A 23,239-nucleotide genomic window follows, 5' to 3' on the forward strand; every position below is an offset into this window, starting at 1 on the left:
CTTTTAAATTGCTTACTGGGAAATAGACCTTATAATATAAAGGGTCACGGGCTTGGAAACTAATTGGGATTCATTGTTTTGCTGCTTTGCCATAGATGGCTCATATAGAACATAATATAATGCTAGTCAAATGTAATGAGGTATTTGGAAATATTTTTTTGGGGGGGGATAGGTTTATAACTATATAATCCAGCTGATTTTCCTAAGGGCATGATCTCTATCCACCATGTGTCCTCAGGTAGTTGTAGTTTTGCTGGAAAAACTCTAAAATAATTCAACTTCTAATTTTAGTCTAAGACAAAATAAACTTTATTTTTTTCCTTATTGCATTGGATTATAAACAGGCTTGTCAGGAATTGGATTAGACAGCGTTAGATGCTCCATAGTTGTCGATGCACTGTTCAATCTTTTCAAACACCTCTCTGCTCTCTTGCTAACTTTAAACAGTATTCCTCAAAGTATAAGCCACAGATAACCTGCCAATGTTAATAAAATCTCACCCTCACCACTTAACTTGAAGTCAAATTGCTGTGTTCCATCTAGCTTTAAAGAAAACTCATGCTTACCAAAGTTTTAAAGTAAAACAGCTGTATTTAAGATTGTCGGGGGAAAAAAAGCTCATGTAAGGAAAGGTATTTTTAAAAAATCCCTTGTACTAAAAAAACTCATGTACATGACCTAATTTTGGAGAAAACTGCTATATTGAAGCTATTTTTTTTATGGAAACTAATGTCTACAACTAATTTTAAGCATTCACTTTCAGATTTTGTTAAAAAGTCACCAATTCCTGGATTACACACACTGAGAAGCAATCTATGGAGGTAAAACCTATAATCCGTATTTTAAATAATTTCCCCGGTTGATTCTGAGGTACACCAAAGTTCTGAGAACTAATGACAAAAAAAACAGAGTTTGGAATTTTTTCTTTCATGTTCAAGGTTCTTTTTTTCTAAATTTCACTTAAAATGCAATGGCCCCTGGTGGAGTCACTGTGGTTTCAGCAGTCATTTACTTGATGTCAAGTATTGGTTGTCTAGGGCATGTATAAAAAGAAAAAGAAGTGTAAGGAGCCTTGGTTTCTGAAATGAATAGAAGTTCTTCAAGGGAAAAAATGGCACAGAGACCAATTAAACTACCTATTTGATCATTTTGAGTAGGTCTAGCAACTATAACTAAACATGAAGGTCATCAATTGAATATAATGAAATTTTTATCTCAAAGATGTGCAGTTTCTTTTTGAACTCTCTCTATAAAGGGTTTATTGAATATTGAATGCCAAATATATGAGTATATCTTGGCTTAGAATTAGTGGTCGTACCTCTGGAATCAATCAACAGACATCAATGAATTATTGAATGCTGATTACACACATAAGATTATGCTTTAGATCACTACTGCACAGCAAAATCAACCGACTACCTTAAAAAACTATTGTCCTGCCCTCCTTCCAGACTAATCAAATTAGAATTTCTAGAGATGAGGTTCATGACTTCTACTGGATCCTCATGTGTTGCCAGTTTGGGTCCTTCCCTGGGGTGCAATGAACTTGTCCTTGATTTTTAATGATTGTGTGAGGAAAAGTGGTTTTAGAGAGAGAGTTTGAACGTGTAAATTGGAAAACCTCTTTTCCAGACAGACTGTGTATTGAGATGCATGATAAATTGTACTTACTGGCCACATGACCAGATAGCAATACCTAATTTCTCTATAAGGGGCTAATATCTGTTAACCAATATCTGTTAACAGAATTCTTATAAATGATCTTATTTCCAATACCATTATAGAATTTCATTTAATTCTCAAAGCAAATATAGGTCAACAAATTATCTTCATTTTACAAATGAGGAAACTAGGGCTCAGAGAAATTAAAAACTACCCCCAATCATCAATACCATTGTTTACTGAATGGCAACGATGTGCCAGGCATGGTTAATGTGTTTTTACAACAACACTGGATGAGGTACATATCATCAAGCCAGCATTCCCTGAGTATGATCTGTAGAAAATGGTCTGTCAAGATCCTTCGGGGGAAAAACAGATTCTGCTATCTAATAAGTTTGGGAAATACTGAATGCTTTCCAATCTTGTTGAAAATTCCCAATGCATCATAACATGTTAAAAACAGTGAGATATCATGCCGTAAAGAAAGTTTAGAGTAGTGTTCCATGGGTTCCTTGACCAGAAAATCTAATTTGAATAACACTTGTCAATGGTACCTTATGACCAAGAAATTATGTCCTAATATTACCTACTAAGAAACAAAGGCTCTGAGAAATGCAGTCACTTGTCTACTGTGATTCAGCATGTGGCTGTACTAGAACCTGCACCTAAGTTTGGTTGATTTTGAAAATTCTCTTATAATTCTAAATTCTAGGACTCCAGGTTGCTGACTGCTTATTTCTCTGTTAGTAAAGCTGAAATAAAATTGTTGGATGGATTAAATGTAATGCTGTATCATTTCAAAACATTTTGAAAACTGTAAAATAAGATATAAATATCAGAAATAGGTAGTATACAGCTTAAAGTGGCACACAACTATTAAGTTTACCCAAACTCTGAATTACACTTTCAAAGGAGAGTCTCTGCAGAAAAGCAGATTTTGTTATCGCTAACCCCTTGATCATCTCAACTTCATCAATCACCCTTGACCTTTTTTGGTAGCATCTTTGATTTATTAAATAGTCCTTGGGAAGATAAACTCATGTAATTTGTGGTTTCCACATACAGAATCAATAAATTCTGAATACTAAAATACCCCAATGTTTGCCTCTATTGATTATGAAGATGTAAACTCTGACCCAGGACAAAGTGTGTTGCTTTCACTTTAATAACAGTAGATAAATGTTAGTGTAATTTAGAGATATTTTCTTAAAAGCACATTTATTTAAAGAAGAAAGCAAGACTGAGAAAATCAGGGCAGGAGTCAACTTTCCTATACATGCGTTACTGGAGAAATATAGTTTTGACTGGAGGGACCTGTGGTTCAAAAATTTAAAGCTAAGCAAAGAGAAGGCAAAATGCTACATGATTGCACAGATGGCTTATCTTTAATTCTGAGAAATATGTTTTGGGGCTAACTTCACATGTCAAAAGGTAATCCCATTAAGGAGAACAAAGACCAACTGATCCCATGCTGGGGGAAGATGAAAGGCATCCTCAATTCCCCTACGCACTGTGAAGAGGAAAAGAAGCTCAGAGGGCAGGCAGACATCCTCCATCACAACAAATTAAGCATGCAGTTGGTTTCTTATGTCACCAAGCTGAGTTAGAGTGGGAATTATTTACAACATTTTGAATGCAGGTGGAAAATAAATCTAGAGATCTGTAACTAATGTGTATGGAAATTCTTTCCTCTATTTATTTTCTCCTCCTTGCCCTTCTCCCTAATATACTTGGAGTGAATTGATATTGACAAAGCATCCAAAGAAATGAGTGTGAAAGTGTTAATGCTCAGAAAAGATTGTGAGGAGAACAACCACTCTATGCTGGGTGAGTAGGAAAGGAATAAAATTACATCTTGTGAAAAGATGTTCGTCAATGCATAGTGAAAGTGAGTCAGTGGAAAATAGAAGATGCTATGTGTTAGTTCCTAGTTTAGGAGTTTGTCTGGAGCTTGCAAGAAATAGTCTGCAGCATGAAAAAAACCACGGTTCCTTGGAGACTCTGAACATACTATGATCTGAACGTACAGAGGGTTGTCAGGTAAATGTTACGTGAGAGCTTGATGTTAATGAATTTCGACCCAAGAATCATTTTCGACTGAGTTGTGCCTTTCTGAGTGAAGTTCAGCGTAGCTAATGCTCTTCTGTGACGCCAGAGGGTTCAAGTTTAGTTTCCATTTTCTGGATCACGTTTTTCAATTTTTAAAATATAAGACACCTCGAGTCTTTGTGTAAATAATACATTTTAACTAGTGGAATCAATTTAAGTTGAACGTCAACGTTGTTATGGACTTACTACCAAAAGTTAGGGTTTCGGGTAGTTTGAATATGTGGATCTACATAGAACAGAAGGGACAGGGAGAGGGAAACAGGAGTTTAAAAAAAAAAAAGAAAAAAAAGGTCCACAAAGATAAAAAGAATTCCACCATACTAGCATTTTGTTTTTATGCTTTGCACTGTTGAAAATCTACATCTACTTTTTCATGAAGAAAGACTTGCTTATTTTTAACACGTAAATATAGAACTAAGATAACCGTTGTCTTGATGGTATAGCAGATTCTGGAAAATACACATATATTGAAGTTTATATGCCCCTAATACACCTCGGTTTCAACACAGAATGTGCATCTGTTCTCAGTGCATTGAATTCAATGTCTAGAGTCCATGAGTTTTGCTACCTTGAAAGGATAAAGAATTATGGCTATTTATGCTTAAAAGATACAGATATCATCAACAATACCAATTAGCAGAAACAATTTCTACTGGGCACACTTTTTTTTTTTAACTGATTACACAGTGTGAACTGAGGACTGTGTCCGAATCCCTCTCTCCTCTCGAATTAATTTGCCACATTCTAAATCCGTAGATAAAGTGGTTCCAGAAGTGGAGTTGGTTGGATGGGTTTGTTTACACTTCAGTCCATAAAAGAAACAAAAAGCCTTGCATGCAAAAAGAAATGAGAAAAAAATATAGAAAAAAATGAATAAATCAGAAGCAAAAATGAATGTTTAAATGAAAATTTAAATCAAATGAAGCTGGCAATTATGAGAAGCACATTAAAAGCATAACATATACAAGCTTTTATTTTTCAAATTAGTTGCATAAAACAAGACACCTCAAGAGCAAATTGAAAGTTAAAACAAAGCAGAACAGTCCATTTTCCCTTTTAAGTAAAGATAGTTTTCTCTAAAAAAATCTAAAAAAAGGGGCGTTTAATGTTCTCACAATTGCCTTGTAATTTTGGGAAAATTATCATGATAAAACCAAGTTATAATCAATCATCCCCAGCTTTGGGAGCTTAAAGAGAGTTTCCACTTAAAGGAGGTGGGACTGGTGTGAAATTATTAATCAGAACTGGCTACATAATTTGTGGGGCCCAATACAAAGGGAAAATGTGGAACCCCTTGTTTAAGAATGATTAGTAATTTCAAGACAGTGACAGCTGAGCATTAAACTAGCCATGTTATTAATAGTTTATAGTCTCAAAATTCTAACAATAATTTTAAATTGAATGGGTGGTCTAATGCACTATGATGGGCATGAGGTTTGTACTTTGTTTATTCTAGTATGCTTATGAAAGAATTATCTTTAATATAATCATCTTATACAGAATGGTAGGAGCTCCTGGTGTGATTTCCATCAAAAATAAAAGTGACAGGCAAAAATGGTTGACTGTTGAAATCAACTATGATCCTAAATACAATCTGGAAAAATAATGTCTCTAATATATTTCATTGTCATTCTGTGTTATTTATCATATTCCTGACCAAAAAATCCTGATGAATTACCTTTTTATAGATCATGTTTTGGGAGAGGTAAATGCTCAGTTTCAAAATACTGCATTTATATCTTTATGTAAATTGCTTTGCATTCATACATGTGCTCAGCATCCACACTTCCAGAAAGGATGGTAACATTTCTCTCAAAGATATTTTTATATCTTTTCCAATTTTGGATTTATTTCTTGCCTGCTTTATCGAGGATTTCTATCTTAAGAGCAAATAACTGTTCAAGAAATTAACTGGGTTTGGAATTTCTGCACTGCCGTTCCAAATAGGGCTAATTGGATTTAGTATATAAGGCGCTTCCTTCTTCTCATTAATAAATGATGGCACCGCAGTGCCAGCAGCACCTGGCAGGGATTCAAGAGCTCTTTGCTCTAACTCAGAAATGGCTCTTCTGGGCATCTAATTCAATAGACTGTTACAAAAAGGGCAGACATCTTTAAAACCCCCAAACTTAAGACAGATAACACAAACTAAAAACTACCTAATCCTAGAAAGAGATGACTCACCTGTTCAATATCACTGTTCTTCCGTGATTTGTATATAAATTCTCCAATGGCTACAAATACAGAGAGGACCAGTCCAGCAGCCAGAACAATGAATATGCCCCCAATATTTTCTACTCCCAGAGCACTGGCCTCTTTGCTGTCTTCCTCTGGGCAGCCATTTCCCCGCCACCACTTTTCTTTCATCATATGCAGTTTGCCCTCCTCTTGTAGTTGAAGGATAGCGATAGTGATTTTATCCCGGTAAGGAGAGCCTGTAAGGAATGTCATTTGGATATTGGTCACCAAAGGGTTGAAGATGTCAAGAAGGATTATTGTCTTAAAGGTAACTACTTTATGGCTGTTGGGAAATCCCAATCCACAAATTGATTGGCAAAGGGCACACAAGTTGAATTCTATATTTTGAAAGATCAACATAATTGGAGAATGGATAGCTGACATGCTGAGATTAACTCTTGCCCAGGCTGTCTGTTCCTTTTAAACAGGGAAAAGCTGAGCTGGGGATTCTGTGACATACGCTTGCTTCTGGTGAGTTTTTCATAAATCTCTCCCCACGTTGGGGGATTTCGTTGTTCAGATTCTATTTTTTCTCAGTTGTTTAATATTGTGACAGTCTGGCTAGATGAACACCTGTACCATCTTGTCTTCTTCCTAGGGCAGCAGCTAGACATTTCCCAGTCTTCCTTACAATTCATTCAGTATGGTGATGTGATCAGTTTCCAGCCATTAGGAGCTGAAGTGACATAGGACTATTTCCAGTCCTATTTCACATTCTCCCAACATGATTCTCTAGTTTCTCTCTCCCTTTCCCCAAATATTCAGTAGGAAGGAAAGGACTTCAAGTCACTAGGGATAGTGGAACCACCAACTGGAAGGAGTTTGGGTCCCAGGATGACTACACGAAGAAGTCTCTCTTTCAGTCCACGTCGGACCATGACAAGGTCAAGAAACATTTACTGTGTAAGCCATTTGAAAATAGCAAATGTTGGTTACAGTAATTAGTCCATACTGACTAATACACTTAGTAATATGCCATTAAGATTAGGTTTTGGATACTTCAAAGGTTCTGCAAAATTCAGTTAGGTTTGGAAAATTTGCAAGGACTTCATTGATATTTTTTATACTCAAACTTCTAGTAATGTCATCAAACTTTTAATTATGTTAAAAGTACTGACATCTGTCTGTAGCCATAGCTTGCCCAGTACTGGATTCCTATGCCAATTAATGCAAAGGAAGAGATTAAAAGATGGTGAGATGCATTTACTCAATTTTTCCTTGGATGTTAAGAATTTTCGTTAGCATTTCTTCTACTCGTTAGGAAGGTAGTACACCTTGGCTCTTTCTGTTTGCAAACTTTAAAGTTCTTTTTTGGTAGAAATTTTAAAAAAATGAAAAAGATAAAATAGGAAGTAGAAAAATGTGTCATCTTAGAACCAAAAGAGATCTAGAAATCATATAGTCCAGTCCACGTATTTTAGACTCCAAGAAACTTAGGATGTGAAAGCATGAGTAAAAGTACTGGTTACTGGCAGAGGCAAGGATTTAACTCATTTCCTCTTACTTCTTACCTAGTGTTATTTCCAGGAAAGCTGTTTTCTCTACTCCACAGCCTGCCCCCCTTCCTGCCTTCAACCTCCACATACACAAACCTTATGTTCCATGGCATATTTTATGTTGGAAAAACAGAAGGTTCACGTTGTGGCATTTGTCATTTTTCTTTCTTTCCTCCCAAGACTTCCTAAAGTCATTGTCAGTAGTCAAAATCAAGTTTAAAAGAAGAGCAAAGTGTTTTGGAGTTAGATTGTGGCTTGTCAATTAAAAGAATGGATTTTTGGTGAGACAATGGCTCTTGTAAACCAAATTAAAAGATACTGGCCGCTTGCTTAAACACCCCCAGAATAATGGTTAGTGTCAAAATTGGCACCATTAACGTACCCATAGCATGTGAGCAATTAAGTGAAACCAGGAGAGCTTTGCTTCAATGTATAATAAAATGCTTTGAAGAGCCTAAGAATGATTCTTACGGTAGGGGTTGCCACTGTAATCCTAGCAGTATGCACAGTGGGCCCTCAGTAAATGTTGACTGGTGCTCCCCTTCTGCCTTCAGGCTGCACAATACCTGAAACATTCAGACAGATGGGGATCGGATCTCCGTTTAAAGTTATTCTCTAAGGAGGGTAATTTCCAGCCTCCTGGTAACCTGTTTAAGCCATAACTGCTCTCATTCTCTTGAAGCTTTATTTCAAATCCCTCAGGAAGCACATTTCCAGAACTTTTGTCCTGAGAGTCTCAAAGAAGCAAAGGCTTCAATCTTGTGTCGTGACTGAGCTGACTTTGCCAATCTTTGACCATGGGAAAGAGTCTGAAGCCTTCAGGGAGTCAGTGAGAGCAAGAACTGAAGTGTGTGGAGAACTTTTTGTATCTGAATATATTTTAGCTTCATTCTTTGTTGTTGTTACTTAAGTGGACTGAGTGACATGAGAAGTGATTTATGACAAGTCACTTGAAAAAACATATATGTATATACACACACACAGATCTTCCCGAATAGCAACTGAGCTTTCTTAAAGAGTCAATTCATCATAGAAGAAGCATCTCACAAATTTATCCAACAGCTGTATTCCCAAGGGATGTATTCTCTCTGAGGTCTGCCATCTGTTCCAATTATTCCTTCATTGTTTTTGGTTTAAAAGCCTGACAGGTTTATAACCAGTATGAAAAATTCCTGGAGTGTATTTCTCTTTATCTAGGGAGGGGGAAAGGCTCTTCAACTTTGGATCTTGTGTGTCAGAGTATGGGTGAGATTGGCAAAAAGACTGAATTGGAACATTCAAATCTCTATATCATATCATATAAAATACAGTGATACTCATCAGAGGGTCAGCCTCATTTACAGGAGGCCAGAGTAATTTTTAAATTGCTGCATTGATTCAGGACTGTTGCAGAAAGAAGCCCCTTGCTTCCTTTCTATTTGCCCTACCCCCAAATTTTAACCATAGTGTTATATTCTGTTCATTGGAAGAAATGCCCATGAAAAGTCTCATAGTAAAGTACAAATATTCTCAGGAGGAGTGAGACCCATTGTTATTTTCCATCATTATTGCCAGACAGGAAATCTGGTGAGCAAGGCCTAGTTGAAAGGTGGTCAGGTGGGCTTATGGGGTGGAAGACAAAATGAGAAAAGTGCAGTTTTCAACTCTATAATTTAATCTAAACATAATTCTAGGTGGAGACCACAATTACTGCTCTGAGAAGATGTAGAATATAATGCAATCAGTCTTAAGGTCTTGATTTGGAGAGATTTGGGCAAAAGCACCCACTCCTCGTGTTTTTGTCTGACTTATGATCCATTTATCGGCCCATTTACCTGAAGGCAGCAGTTATGGAATATATAAAAATAGCATCTGCCTCACTCCCCCCACCCATGTTATCAAAAATGAGGTGACAAAGCTTGGTTGGGGAAATAGACTTTTTTCAAAAAGAGTCACGGTATTCTTTTAATTAATGTCTAACAATCCCACTGAGTCCCCTGCAGAACATGTTGGCTTAATCACAGGAGAGTTTTCCATTTGGGGAAACACAAATATACACTTTACTGGCAGTATTAGTGCTGTCATCAGGGAAAGTTATTGAAAAGAAAGAGACAAGAAAGTATTATAGTTTCCTTAGCTAAATCATTCTGCAGATTTATTCGGAATACATTCTTAGTAACAATAATAGAGTTAATTTCTCCGTAGCATACATTTCTAACACCAGATAGCAGGGAGTAAAATTGGTTTGTGTTAATGCTGAAATGTAAAGAAAGTTGATCTTTATCTGGTTAATTAAATTAATACTGATCAAAAGCTGAATATGGGATACCTAGTCTCTCTTTTTTTAATGAATTTGTGGCTGAATGTCCTAATATTAGGACAGTCCACTTAAAATCCGAAATTTTAAGCTTTTCAATTCATTTTTTTAAGTTTGTTTATTTTGAGAGAGACAGAGAAAGAGAGCAGGAGGGGCAGAGAGAAAGGGAGAGAGACAGAGAATCTCAAGAGAATCCCCGCTACAGGGCCTGACTTCACAAACCATGAGATCATGACCTGTGTCAGATGCTTAACCGACTGAGCCACCCAGGCACCCCTAAAATCTGGGTTTTTTTAAATGAAAAATGGAATATCTACATACTTGTGTTCAAATTCTCACACGTGCAATTGACTAACCTAAAAGGCAGGTGCCCCCTTTAGATGTGTCATGCAGTCTCTAATTTTCCAAATTTGCTACATTCCCTATTGCTTCCTCAAGCAAACAAGCTTATTCAATTATAATATCTGCTTGGCCTCTGTAAGCATTTGAATTTTTGATCCCTGTCTAATGTTGAGGGTTGGACTGGACAATCCCTTTCAAAAAACAAAAATAATACTATCTATAAACAAGCACATCTAATCTACCTTGGATTCTTTATAATATGACATATGACTTGACTGTAACCAAGATTTCTGCTTATTAGACTAGCCCGGTGGTCTAAGATGGCCTCTGATTCCTCTTCTTTGGAATGTTTATCATGGGGCACCTGGGTGGCTCCGTTGGTTAAGCATCTGACTTTGGCTCAGGTCATGATCTCACGGTTTGTGGGCTTGAACCCCACATTGGGCTCTGTGCTGACAGCTCAGAGTCTGGAGCCTGCTTTGATTTTTTTGTCTCCCCCCTCACTCTTCCCTTCTCCACTCATACTGTCTCTCTCAAAAATAAGATAAACATTAAAAAAAATTTGGAATGCTTATCACAAAGTTACTAATGACTCATTCGAGAAAAGCATATTACCACCATTCCCGAACATTATCCAATACACTTTTCTATAGAGAGGAATCCATAATCGTCCTTTAAGTATAGAATATAGTTCTATATGTTAGACACACAAGAAAACCTTGCTGTATGTGTCTGTATCCCGACAAGGCAATAATATCCCTAGAGAAAGCAGTAGCACAAAATGCAGAAATAGGAATATTTGGAGGTTTTAGTTATCCTTGACTGTATCTAACACATTGCCAGAAAAAAACTATAAGTTAATCTTTAACTTTTTTCTTTGATAGATATAGTTTTCATTTTACTTCTATTGACATGGAACTTTAGCCTTTCAATTTTTATCATCTACATGCATAATTAATTTCATTATATTCTAATATAATTTAAGATAGAAAAATTATATAGGCATGTATAGGTACTGAAGGAAATAATGTCAAGAGGATTAATCAGGAAGATTTTCTTTTAAAGATATTTTTTGAGCAGGGCACCTGGGTGGCTCTGTCTGTTGAGCATCTGACTCTTGATTTCAGCTCATGTAATGATCTCACTGTTTGTTGGTTTGAGCCCCGTGTCAAGCTCTGCACCGACATCTTGGAGCCTGCTTGGGATTCTCTCTCTCCCTCTCTTTCTGCACCTCCACCCCCCTTCCCAAATAAATAAATTAATTAAAAAATTTATATAAATAAAGGGAAGAGTTGTTCCTTGTCTAAAAAAATATTTTTTGAAGGTAAAAATAATACAGTCTATATATTGAAACAAATATCTAGTGGTAGAACTCAAAAGAAATGTGGGTTGAAAGTTTATTAAGTTAAATATCTGGGAATTGTCAATTCAAAACATGCCTCTGATCTACATGAGTATTTCCCTTATTTATTGGTCCACTAAAGGCATTGTAGGACTTCTCAGAGTGTGGAGTAGGTATCTCTGAGTTTATTCCCTTCTATCCTTCATAATTGACATTGCCCATCTCAGTCTCGGCTGATGCCTTGCCTCTCTTACCGATAGGTGTTCCCACTCCATAACCTTTGGAGTCAATGAGGCCCCCAATCTGAGTGAGGTTGCAATTTCTCTGCGTCACATACTCAATGCTGGTGGACTCCATCAATAGGGCATAGTCAGTGGTGAGTACTCGTTGGATCCCTTCATCACTGTTTTTTACCAGGGCTGTCTGCTGCCTGCTGCTCATAAATGCCCACATCTTCTCATAGGTAGATATCTTTGATTTCTGTAGGTAAAGAAAGCACACCCCCCCCAGCAAAAGAGCTCTGAGAATATGCATCCTAAAGCCATTCAAAATCCCAGTGGTCCAAATAGTATAGGGATTCTTCCTTTTCACATAGGAAGCCAATGTTGATGATCCTTGGACTTCAGTTTGGTAGTTGAGCCGAGTCCAATTCACTACAGGGAAACATTGGAAGCACTGAGGCAACCATTGAAGGAAAAGGGGATCTTGCCAATTAACGATGTAAGACATTGGCTCAGAATCCTTTTGCTGCTTTCAGTTGGGGAAGAAAGAACACTGTTATCAATGACAGCATTTGCCTAATGAAATGTGGTCACTAAGAACAGATCTTCAAGGCCCATTGGGCCAAGGAGTGACTAGCTAACTCCAGGACTCTACTTACTGACTCCGTTCCCCTTCATCTACTTACCTTCAGTTGGCATTGTCTTACTGCTTTCTGGTATGTCCCTCTCAATACCTGACAGCATGCCTTTGCTGGGGACAGCCTTGAGATAAATCACATGCTTTGGCTGCTTTATTTATGAAAGAACTGCCATTCACTCTTATCTTTTCTAGAAAACTTAGAATATAAATGTTCTTTTCAAGTTGAAATTCAGATCAGGAAACTGTGCTGTATTTATATGCTTTTTAAGTACGTATTCAATTTTAATTGCAACTATATTTTAGAAAATGAGGACTGAATATTTCATTTCAAAGTGTTCTATGATTTTGTCTTTTCCCTTATTCAGCTTTTTGATAGATTCAATAATAAACCATAAATATGATGCATATGATATATGCATCTATACATTACATTATCTCATTGTCTTACTTTGTTAAAATATACTGTCCTAGTTTTCATATTGCTTGGATATGGATTTTCTATTCTTTTGAATAATGATCTATGATTAGACATTTTACATTTTACTCTGTAATTTCCATATTTTTCCAATTTTTTTCCTGAATTTGTCTTCATTTGCATCAACACTCCCCTCCATTTGTTTTGAAAATGAAAGACATTATGGGAATTACTGATAATTCTGAGCTAATTCCAGCCCCTACACACTAGACAGCATCTTTGGCAAGCATAGGGTATATCATCTCAGGAGTGCAGAGAAGCTTAAAACATGATTTGGGGCCATAAGCAATAAATGGAATACCTGTGGAATCAACTCTGGCGTGGTTATTCATGCTCAAGTGGTCCTGGGGGCTCACTTAATTCCTAACTCTATTTAGGACCTGGGTTAATGCTGTAGGCTTTATGAGTTAAGGGAGGACAGATGGCTTTATTTTGGATTGTTAGGCATTTGAAGATTCCCCCTGAGAAACGTCCTGTGAGACAAACAACAATTCAATAAACAGTACCTTATAGATACTGGTATTTTATGGAAGCCATTCGATCACGATTAGGCCCCTGCGAATTACTCCTCAACCCCAGAGATATCTGCAAACTGGAGCTCATGTCTCCAAGACAAAGGCATGCTTTTTGGGAATAGGGTCAATGCCTCATTTGTTGGATGATTTCAACCTCTAAGAAAGAGATAATGCTAAATTTACAAAAAGGAGCAACTCAAAGGAGTGCAGGGAGGTCAGTCTGTCTTTCGGCAGTAAATACACATCTGGGAAAATTATTCCTCCATCAGGGAACTACTTTAAGGGAAAATAATTTTCTTAGAAGTATGAAATTTTAAAGTTGTCAGAGACTTTAGAAATTGGCTCATTCAAACCGCCATTTTCAGAGAGGAGAAAATTTTGATGTAGAAGATTTAGAGACTTCATGAAAGTCACAGAACTAGTTAGTGTCAGGGCTAATACTGGACCCCAGGACTCCCAACATCTTAAATTAGATGTTCTTTCCACTGGACTGTAATGATCTTGGGAAGGTGGATATCCTTATTACAAAATTTCTTCTGAGAATGAATTTAATTTCATTTGCTCTACATATGACAATATAGCTTAAATTCATAAACTCATATTATTCTCTGAAGTAGCTTGCTATTTTGTTTCATGTTAACACAAACTTGGAGTCAGCCTCCATATAAAAAATCCCATAAAACATCTATTTTTTTTATCATGTTTAAATTTTATTAAAAATGAATGTTGTAAATAGAAAACTGGATTTTTAGCCTAGGGAAGTTGAGGACAAAACAAAGTAAATGATTGGTTCATTTATGGTAAATGGACAAGTGTTGGGAGCCTAGGAGTTGAAGATCATGGAAGGAGATGAAAAGATTCAACTCAAAACCTACAAGCCTGTTATTGAGCCTTATCAGGTGTGGTTCTCAAATTATCTGCTGTGGGGGTTGTCTAACTTTTCAATGCATGACAGACCTATCTGTGGTCTTACTACTTGTGATTAGCATACAGCTTGTATAACATGTGGCTTACTAAGAGCACTCAACAGCCCTCAAGGAGAAGTATCTGCTGATCATGTACTTGGTGCCATCACAATATCCGTGAACTACACAACTTATAAACTCTTAATTTCTTTTCTTATCTTGTCACACCTTGGTAACACAATGTTCCCTAAGTTGGCATGTTCTTCATACCACAATATGAGTAGTCTTCTCTATGGAGCCAGAGGTCATGGATCTAATTCAACCACAACTACTTCTTCCTTCTCCGAGTAGAAGGTTATTCCTGATATGAAGTCCCTGGGGTGCTAGAGGGGAAGTCTAGCTGGCATGGACTCCTTTGAAGTGTCGAAGGCAAAACCTTCTTCTCAGTAAGAAAACTACCATTTGGTAGAGCACTTGGTCAAGTTGAAGGTACAGGAAACATTCTACAATTTCTCTGACACCCTCTTGTTATTCTTGCTGGTGCTTACTGATGGTAAACAAAATGTAGCAGAGAATAGCACCCTTCTGCTTCCATTTAAAATTCTCTTTCATCATTTAGCAATTTTGCTGTTATGGGGCTCCATTGTATTCCACATTTGGAATTGTAGACTATTTGAGAAGCTGGGGAGCTTAGAGATATGGGAAGACCCAAAATGTGGCTACATAAAAACATTTTCAACTGCTAGAAATATCTGTAGTTGACCCTAACACCTTAGGACACAGTCAGTTTTCTACCACTGGAAATCTACAAGAAGAACTGCATGATTGGCACAGTTTGCCTTCAGGATTCTTTAACCTCCATGTTCTACTCTCTGGACCAACTCCTTTGTATTATTTAACTCAGGTCCTGACTTTGGAGACACACAGAAGGTCACATTTAGTTAGTGAAAGAATAAGCACAGAATTAGGATCTCTTTCCTCTTTACCCCTGAGTTCTGGCCATTGTCATACCCTGTTTTGTAATGTTTATTTTTTATTAGGTCAAAAAGTACCATTTTGATAGCCATTAGATTTATTCCTTTTTAATACATTTTCCATTTTTAAGACACAAGTCTTAATAATTCTTTTTTTAAATTTATTTTTATTTTTTTCAATGTTTTTATTTATTTTTGAGACAGAGACCAAGCATGAGCAGGGGAGGGGCAGAGAGAGAGGGAGACACAGAATCTGAAACAGGCTCCAGGCTCTGAGCTGTCAGCACAGAACCCAACATGGGGCTTGAACTCACAGACTGTGAGATCATGACCTGAGCTGAAGTTGGATGCTTAACCGACTGAGCCTCCCAGGCACCCCACAAGTCTTAATAATTCTTAAATGGAACTGTTTGAATGATAGTCTGGATACTTTTGCACTTCTAAATCTTCTGTAGTCTCAGCCTGCTAAATCATTTTAAATAATACATATTAAAAAAAAATAGAAGCAGTGAATGCCTCTTATTTCAATGAATATGCCAAAGGTTAATTAGAATACTTGTAAAGTACTCCGAGCTTCTTAGCAAAAGTCACTAAAACCGAGAAGGTTTCATTTATTAAATCTTAGATCATCTTTTTTTTTCTTCTTAATACTGCAGGAGCATCAGGTTTCAATAATTTCATTTTGCCTGGTTAAATCTGATTATATGGCTCTTCTGATGCCGATGAAACATTGTTGGCAAAGATTAAGCATTTTTTCATCTAAAATCTGTTATAAGAGAGTGCTATAGTATCTCCATTTGATGACCACCATTTATTGTTTTTTGGTCTCCCTGTAGTGCATGGGAGTTAAACACTCACTGGGAAATGATTTACAATGTGTCTGTGTGCAGTTAAAAACTACTTATTGAAAGCAGTAATAAGAACCAGAACATGCAGGGTTTACTGTTTGACAAACAGTATTCTAAGCACTTTGCATATATTAATTCATTTAATCTTCACGGTGATCACATGAGAAAGATTCCATTACCATGTCTGCTTTATAGGTGAGGAATCAGAAAACCACATGAGGAAATGATAAAGCCAGGGTTTGATTCCAGCAATATGGCTCCAGGGTCTGTGTTTTTAAGCAATGGGGCGGGGAGGGGGGTGGGGAGGAGATCGACAGGGGATCTGTTTTAATACACAGAACAACAAACTCATGACTTGGCTAGTTTTAACAGCTAAGTTTTCTAAAGAAACAATTGCAGTAAGTAGCATTGGTATTTTTCTGATAATCAGAGCCCCTGTACCTCTTGTAGTCATCATGTAACATATGGAACTATTTACATAAATTTAGACAAAACGTAAGAATTTTCAGGAGTGTGACAGTTGGGACCTAGGAAGAAGTGTGGATATTATTTATATTTTTTCCTTTAACAGTATTTTGTATTTCATATAGTTCTGTTGTTTTCAGTTTCAGGGTTTCTTCCTGTGTGTATAAATATGTGTAAATTCTTCAGTGTAAGATGGTCTTAAGACTGGTAGAACCTCTGTCTTATAGATATATGCCTCTAATATCTCATTTTTACTGAGATAAGCATTATTTATCACAATATTTCTTGACCCAGGTTATAAAGCTTCTACATTGGAGATGTATAATCCTATTATTTAGTAAAATGAATAATTGTGCAATTCTATATAAGACCAATACATCTGAAGACTTTATATAGAGATCCACATTTGTATATGCTTATATATATACATATACATATATATAAGCATATATAAATATACCTATATATACATATATACATATATATATGCATAACCACACACACATACATACACACTGGGATAAATTATTAATATTTGATCTTTATAACCTTATTAAAAGTGATATTATAAATGTGAATATATGCACATTTAACAAATAAAATGCCAAAACCAGTTACATTTTAAAACCTTCAATTTACTTTTTTTCTTTAGATAAATCCTGATTTAAGAACAATCTTAAAAATCAATCAAAGACGTGGAAATAATCTATGTAGAAATCCAAGCTTTGGGAGCAAATAGTTGCCTTCAAAGCAATCATTTTCTCTAACACACACAATTAAATATATTATTTCATTAAATAATACATTCTCACGAAATTTTAAAAATATTTAAATTACAAAAATCACTTCGAAAGATCTAAGAAAACATTTATACTTATAGTGAGGGCTTCTGTCTTTCAAATGTATGTAATATGATCATTGCAGTTGATTATGCTCTTATCTTGATAGAAAGTTATGACATTTGCAGAATCTGCAAGGTTTTAAAAATTCATGTTCCCCTTTAAAAAACTCCCTCAGTGGGATTTAAACACCTTTGCTAAAACATTTTTCATGTTTTTTTCCTCCTGTCTAGAGTTAAAGATTGGTCCATTACAGGCAATATTACAGGATTTGAAAAAGGTTAGCTTTAATTGACCTCATAGATTTCTTCCCAAACAAATACAGTTTTAACCTACGGGACTTAACATTTTGGGTACTGGTGGTAAAATTAGCTGAATCTTTCAAACACAAGCTAATATCTTCTTATGCAGAGAAGTTTGAGAAATGTCTTTCATTTTGTGCTTCCTTATATGACTATTTCTGTCTGAAACCTGTCTCCTCATAATGGCTCATTGCTTCAGTTCCACTGGTGTGGTGCTCAATAACTTTTTTGAAATGTCTTTGGGCTTGATGACAGCTCCTAACCACCCCCTGGAAGGAGATTATAAAGGTTAGAGAGTCCCTTATTCCCATAGCTGGTCCAAAGTCCGTAGACCATGAAAGCCAGAAATGACAAGTCTGTTACGATTTTTTTAAACCTATTTTATCCAAGTCATTTTAGACTGAATCATGATCTAATCTGTGTAATCCTCTGGCTTGGGTCTGAGAGGATAGTGATTTGTTACAAGGCAAGCTTCTACTGCGAAACATTTCTTACATGAGCATTTTCTACCTTTCTGGCTCACAAGGACTTCTGATGTTCACACCACTTCCTGTCTGCACAAGACATGCTACTTAGTCCTATGTCGCATTGTATTTAACAAGTCTGTATGCATCTTGTCTCTTTATTGCTTTTCAGGTCTTCAAGCTTTGTACACACTTTTATACCTGTCCCTCTCTTGTCTCTTACAGTGCCAACCTCAGGTGCTGGTCAAATTGGAGATCTTAGAAAGCATATAAATTAAGATGAATCCATCTGAACTACTGTACTCTGCTTCTCAGTTGAATTCTAAGGACATCCTCACCATCTGTTTCCTACCTACCATCTGGAAGTAGTTCTTCTGCAAACACCATGTATGCATCTAGGAAAGCTTCCAAAGACTAAGTCTTTGTTTGGCCTGGCCTCTGGTGGTCTTTGAGATCTTGGGGGCACAGGTATTTCCTCTGGATTTCTTTGTCTGTTAGTAGAAGGCACACCTTCCAGAGATCAGTGACAGTAAGAAAGTGGAACAAGGACCAAATTAGAGTTTTTTACATCCACAGGAATTAGAAAAGTAGGACTTATAGGTAAGGGTGTTGAATGCTAATGGTGATGACGTTATTGGTGAAATTACAGTAAATTCTAACGTCCTGATTGTTTGCAATTTGCCAAGTAGTATTGTAAATGCATGACCTCTATGAAAGTTATTTATTCCTTAAAATAATCTTATAAGCTAGCTTTTATCCTCAATAAACAGAAAGGGAAATCAGGGGCATGGAGTTTAAAAAACTTGCCAAGGTCAGTATAGCTAATAAGCTAATAACAAACCAATTACTATCTTAGCTAATATAGCTAATAAAGTCAGAACCTGAAGCTATGCTGCCTTGCTCCAGAATATGTAATCTGAAGCACTTCACCATAAATTTTAATTTATATCCCAGCAATTGGTGTTAGGCCTATCTCCTGAGAAGACTGGCTGGTATCCTCTATCTCTGAACAATAGAATGGCACCATTATTCTGTTTGGAGGTTGGTTTGCAAGGGGCACTGGGATATCCTCCTTTTTAGACCTCAAACTGTGCTTAGACTTTTTACAACAATGCCTTCTTTAACTGGAAAAAAAAAATGTGACTTGCTAAACTGTCATCATGAGACCAAAGTTTGGACTATTCCCTTTACCCTGAAAGGTAATTAATAGAATTACATCAAGGAGAAAGAACAGAAGTTTTGTACTTTCCTTACCTTCTATGAGAGATGGAGAAAACTAATGTCTTAGTGCTCCATTATGAAAGGGAAAGCTGGAGCTGGATGCCATTGCTGTCAATTTTCTTGGGTATAAATGAGGTAATGGTTCGTGTTGACCTTGGGGATGCTACACCCACGTTGTGTCCACAGGTTGGCCATGAACTGACTGATCTTTGTACTTCCTAAGATGCTGGTGGTGGTCTTGGGGAGTTAGAAGGGCAGGGAAAACTTTTACCATTCAAGCGTTTGAAACAGTAGAAAGAACCAAGAAATTCTGCAGCAGAGAGTTGAGAAACCAATCCAGTTAATATCATATTATGATTTAGTATTATCCCTAGTGGGATAAAGAAAAGGGAGTTTGTTGAAAAATTCTCCCATGGGGTGCCTGGGTGGCGCAGTCAGTTAAGCGTCCGACTTCAGCCAGGTCACGATCTCGCGGTCCGTGAGTTCGAGCCCCGTGTCAGGCTCTGGCTGATGGCTCAGAGCCTGGAGCGTGTTTCCGATTCTGTGTCTCCCTCTCTCTCTGCCCCTCCCCCGTTCATGCTCTGTCTCTCTCTGTCCCAAAAAATAAATAAACGTAGAAAAAAAAAATTAAAAAAAAAAAAAAAAGAAAAATTCTCCCAAATGAAGTCTCTTGAGATTCTAAATTATTAAAACACTGACTTATAAAAAGAGTTCATTTATTAGCAATACAAACAAGACAAGGAGAAATAAAAGATCCCCAAATATCAGGGGATTTCCTGAGACATCTTTAACAGTCCCTGGATGGCTGATAAAATACTCTTCCTCTCTTTAACCTTGTCTTGGTAATTGGCCTAGTGGTAACTGACATCCTTTGAACAAATAGATATTATATCATCCCTAGTGTTGAAGACTTTAAGACTCAAAGTGCTGACGACCTTGAGAAAATATAATGTTTAATAAGGATCATTAACAGAGTGACTTTGGCCACAAAACTTAAGAGTTGTTCCTTTCTCTGGACAATATCAAATTCCAGGTGTCCACCTAGAGCTTTGTGAATGCATGTGAAATTGAATTTATGATTTAACCCTGGTTTTCTTGTGTAAACACAGTCTCTGATGACCAATGTAGTTATTCTGTATACAAATGACTCAGTGAAGGAAAACTGCTTCAGCCTTTCCTGTCTTAGACACATAGTACCTTGACTAACACTTGCTTAATAGATGTCAGTTTATTCCCTCAGCCTTACCTGAATTCAGATGGTAGAGAGCGGAATTCCACCTGAGCTATTTGAACAAATTAAATTTTGGGGTGTTTTTAATGTTGAAAATCAAGTAAACTAAATTTGAAATCTAGGGTTGTGCTGTCTGCAAGAGTAGAAAAGTCTAGTGGAAAAAGCCCAATAGATTTTGACTGAAACTTTAGTAAGCAACTTCTGGCCACACTTTTCAAAGAGAAACTTCTCTAAATTCTTGTGGTCTAGAGACCACATGTGAGCAATTAGGGTATTTGTGTCTTCACAAATTTTGATAATTTCTACAGTTCTTTCCTTTTCGGTACTTCCTATTCCATAGCTCTAAAAACCATTTAGAATCAACTTGAAAACAAAAGGACAGTTTTCTACCATTTGGATGCTGCCAGAGGTAGGAAAAAAAAAAGTTTCTTCCCCTGGGAACAAAAGCACTTGAAGTTACACTGTGTGTGATAAGAAAATGCTTCTTATTAGAACCTTCCTTGTGGTTGAGTGGAGATGAGACCCATCTGAGCAAATGGATTATGACCCCAAAATGGATTCTGATCCAGGTTATACTAGGCGAAGATGGTTTTTCTTACTCATTCAATAGCCCAAGAGAGGATATTGTCTTCAATGGAGAGAAAGTGAGGGAGGGAGCCCCGATGGCACAGCCGAGGTGAAATGGTAATGAAGAGCACGGTCAGGACTGAGGTTTTTGACCATTAACTACTGTCACTCAGTGACTCCAGGTGGAACTACCCTGAGAGCTGACAGCCTGCAATGTTTCTTTCCCTTGTGGAGTAATCCAGCTTAAGAACCCTGAGTGTGTATCCCTCTGAAGCTTTCTGACAGCTTGCCTCCCTCAAGGGGAAAACTAAATCGGATTTAGTCCTTGTTCTCTTTTTACAAATAAATTCCTTCTTGATAAATAAGGTTGCTGGGCTACAAGCTAACTTGTAAATCGAGGAACATGGCAACAGTGTCTTTTCCTGTGTGGGTCTCTATTATCCCTGCTGCTGTGGTCTGAATGTGTCCCCTGAAATTCGTATGTTGGAATCTTTAACCCCCAAAGATGATGGTATTAGGAAGTGAGGCCTTTGGGAGGTGTTGAAGTCATGAGGATGGAGCCATGATGAATGGGATGAGTGCCTTATTAAAGAGGCTCCAGAGAGAACCCTTGTCCCTTCCTCCATGTGAGGATATAATGAAGAGTCTGTGACCTGAAAGAGGGCCCTCAACTCAACCATGCTAACGCCTTGATCTCAGACTTCCAGCCTCTGGAAGTGGAGAAACACATTTCTATTTTTTATAAGCTACCCAGTCTGTGGTATTTCATGACAGTAGCCTGAATGGACAAAGACACTTGCTCTCTTCCCTCCCTCCATCTTTCTTAGAATTCATTAGTACATTTGTTTGGTTTTTGGAAACATGTTTTCTGAGGGCCTGCTATGTGGTAGGCATTGCTTTAGGTTCTGGGGACATAATGGCAAACAAAAGAAAGAAATTCTCTACCTTCAAGGAGCTTACTCTGAGGTTTGGCTGAAGCCTGCCTCTTCCATTGACAGATTTGTAAATTTGGGGCAAGCTATTTAACTGAGTTGTGCCTCATTTTCTTTGTATAATGGAGATAATATCAGTACTTGCCTCAAATGGTCTTTATAAGGATCAGATGAGATCATCTATGTAGAACATTTAGAAACAGAGTGCGTGGCTATGAGCTAGGGTGCTGGGCATGCTGCTACTTTTCACTGCTGTTGCTGGTACTATGATCACATTCTTTCTCCCTGAGATGTTTCGTGAATCACCATTTGCCTGGTGACCTGAGAGACCACTTTCATTTGTGCCTCATTTTCAGGGCCAAGGAGCAAGCAGGAACCCTCTATGAAAATGCCCAGGGAGTAGAAGTTGTGAGAGTAGCTCATGACTGTTGTAGGGAAATGCGCTATCCAACACACTGTCATGTGGCCACCCCAGGGTCCTGCTGGAATAATGGGGACCAGCACCCTTTATATACAAAGAGGCATGTGGGCAGAAAGAGATCAAAATGAGGCCAAGGGATGCTTTGTGAATACACAGATGATTTGCACAGTAGCAACGTCAGGCCCATTGCTTTTGCAAACGGCAGCCTCTCTCTCTTCTGTATTTGTAGTATACATCCAGAAGGTAGGAGAATCTTCTCTGCCTCTACTTATCTACTTCCCAATACTTTAAAACTTTCTGATACTGGTGAAAGAGGTAAATCATTTCAGATTTTTTTCAGACATACCCAATTCTACTTTGGCAATGTCCCTCAATCCTATATGCCTTGCAGGTAACTTTCCTGGTTTCTGACAAGCATCGTGATGAATCACTAGCTTGGAGTAACTTCTGTCTCTTCACACTATTGATTTTACAAAAATCCAAGCTTTCAGAAGCTTGGAAAGCCATATATTTAATGTCATTTGTCCTTAAAACAACACTCGTCTAGGGAAGAAACAATCACTGCCCTTCATACATTCAGTAAATCAATGACATATTTCTTAAAATGAAAAGAATGTTTAAAAATCATTTTTTTTTTCTAACAGAGAGGAAAAGTAAATCCTAACTTTTATGGTGCTCTGTTTTTGATAAACCTCTGGGTATAGTTTACTCTTAAAACCAAGTAATTTTTATTT

The 23,239-nt window shown here is 37.2% G+C and overlaps 1 protein-coding gene across 8 annotated transcripts in view; it reads right to left on the minus strand.

Annotated features, from left to right (window-relative positions):
• Positions 1-23,239, minus strand: part of GRIK1 (glutamate ionotropic receptor kainate type subunit 1) — a 369,304-nt gene that overhangs the window by 12,051 nt on the left and 334,014 nt on the right. For 6 of the 8 annotated variants that reach the window (XM_047875424.1, XM_047875423.1, XM_047875420.1 and 3 more), the window contains 2 exons: positions 11,740-11,965; positions 5,956-6,206 (listed from right to left, as the gene is read on the minus strand). In XM_047875424.1, the coding sequence (XP_047731380.1) occupies positions 5,956-6,206; positions 11,740-11,965 (477 nt within the window). Of the gene's footprint in view, positions 1-4,450; positions 4,601-5,955; positions 6,207-11,739; positions 11,966-23,239 lie in introns of those variants that run through there. The other 2 variants (XM_047875422.1, XM_047875421.1) reach the window with 1 other exon arrangement.

Source organism: Prionailurus viverrinus, chromosome C2, assembly GCF_022837055.1.
Source record: "Prionailurus viverrinus isolate Anna chromosome C2, UM_Priviv_1.0, whole genome shotgun sequence".
Lineage (NCBI taxonomy): Eukaryota > Metazoa > Chordata > Mammalia > Carnivora > Felidae > Prionailurus > Prionailurus viverrinus.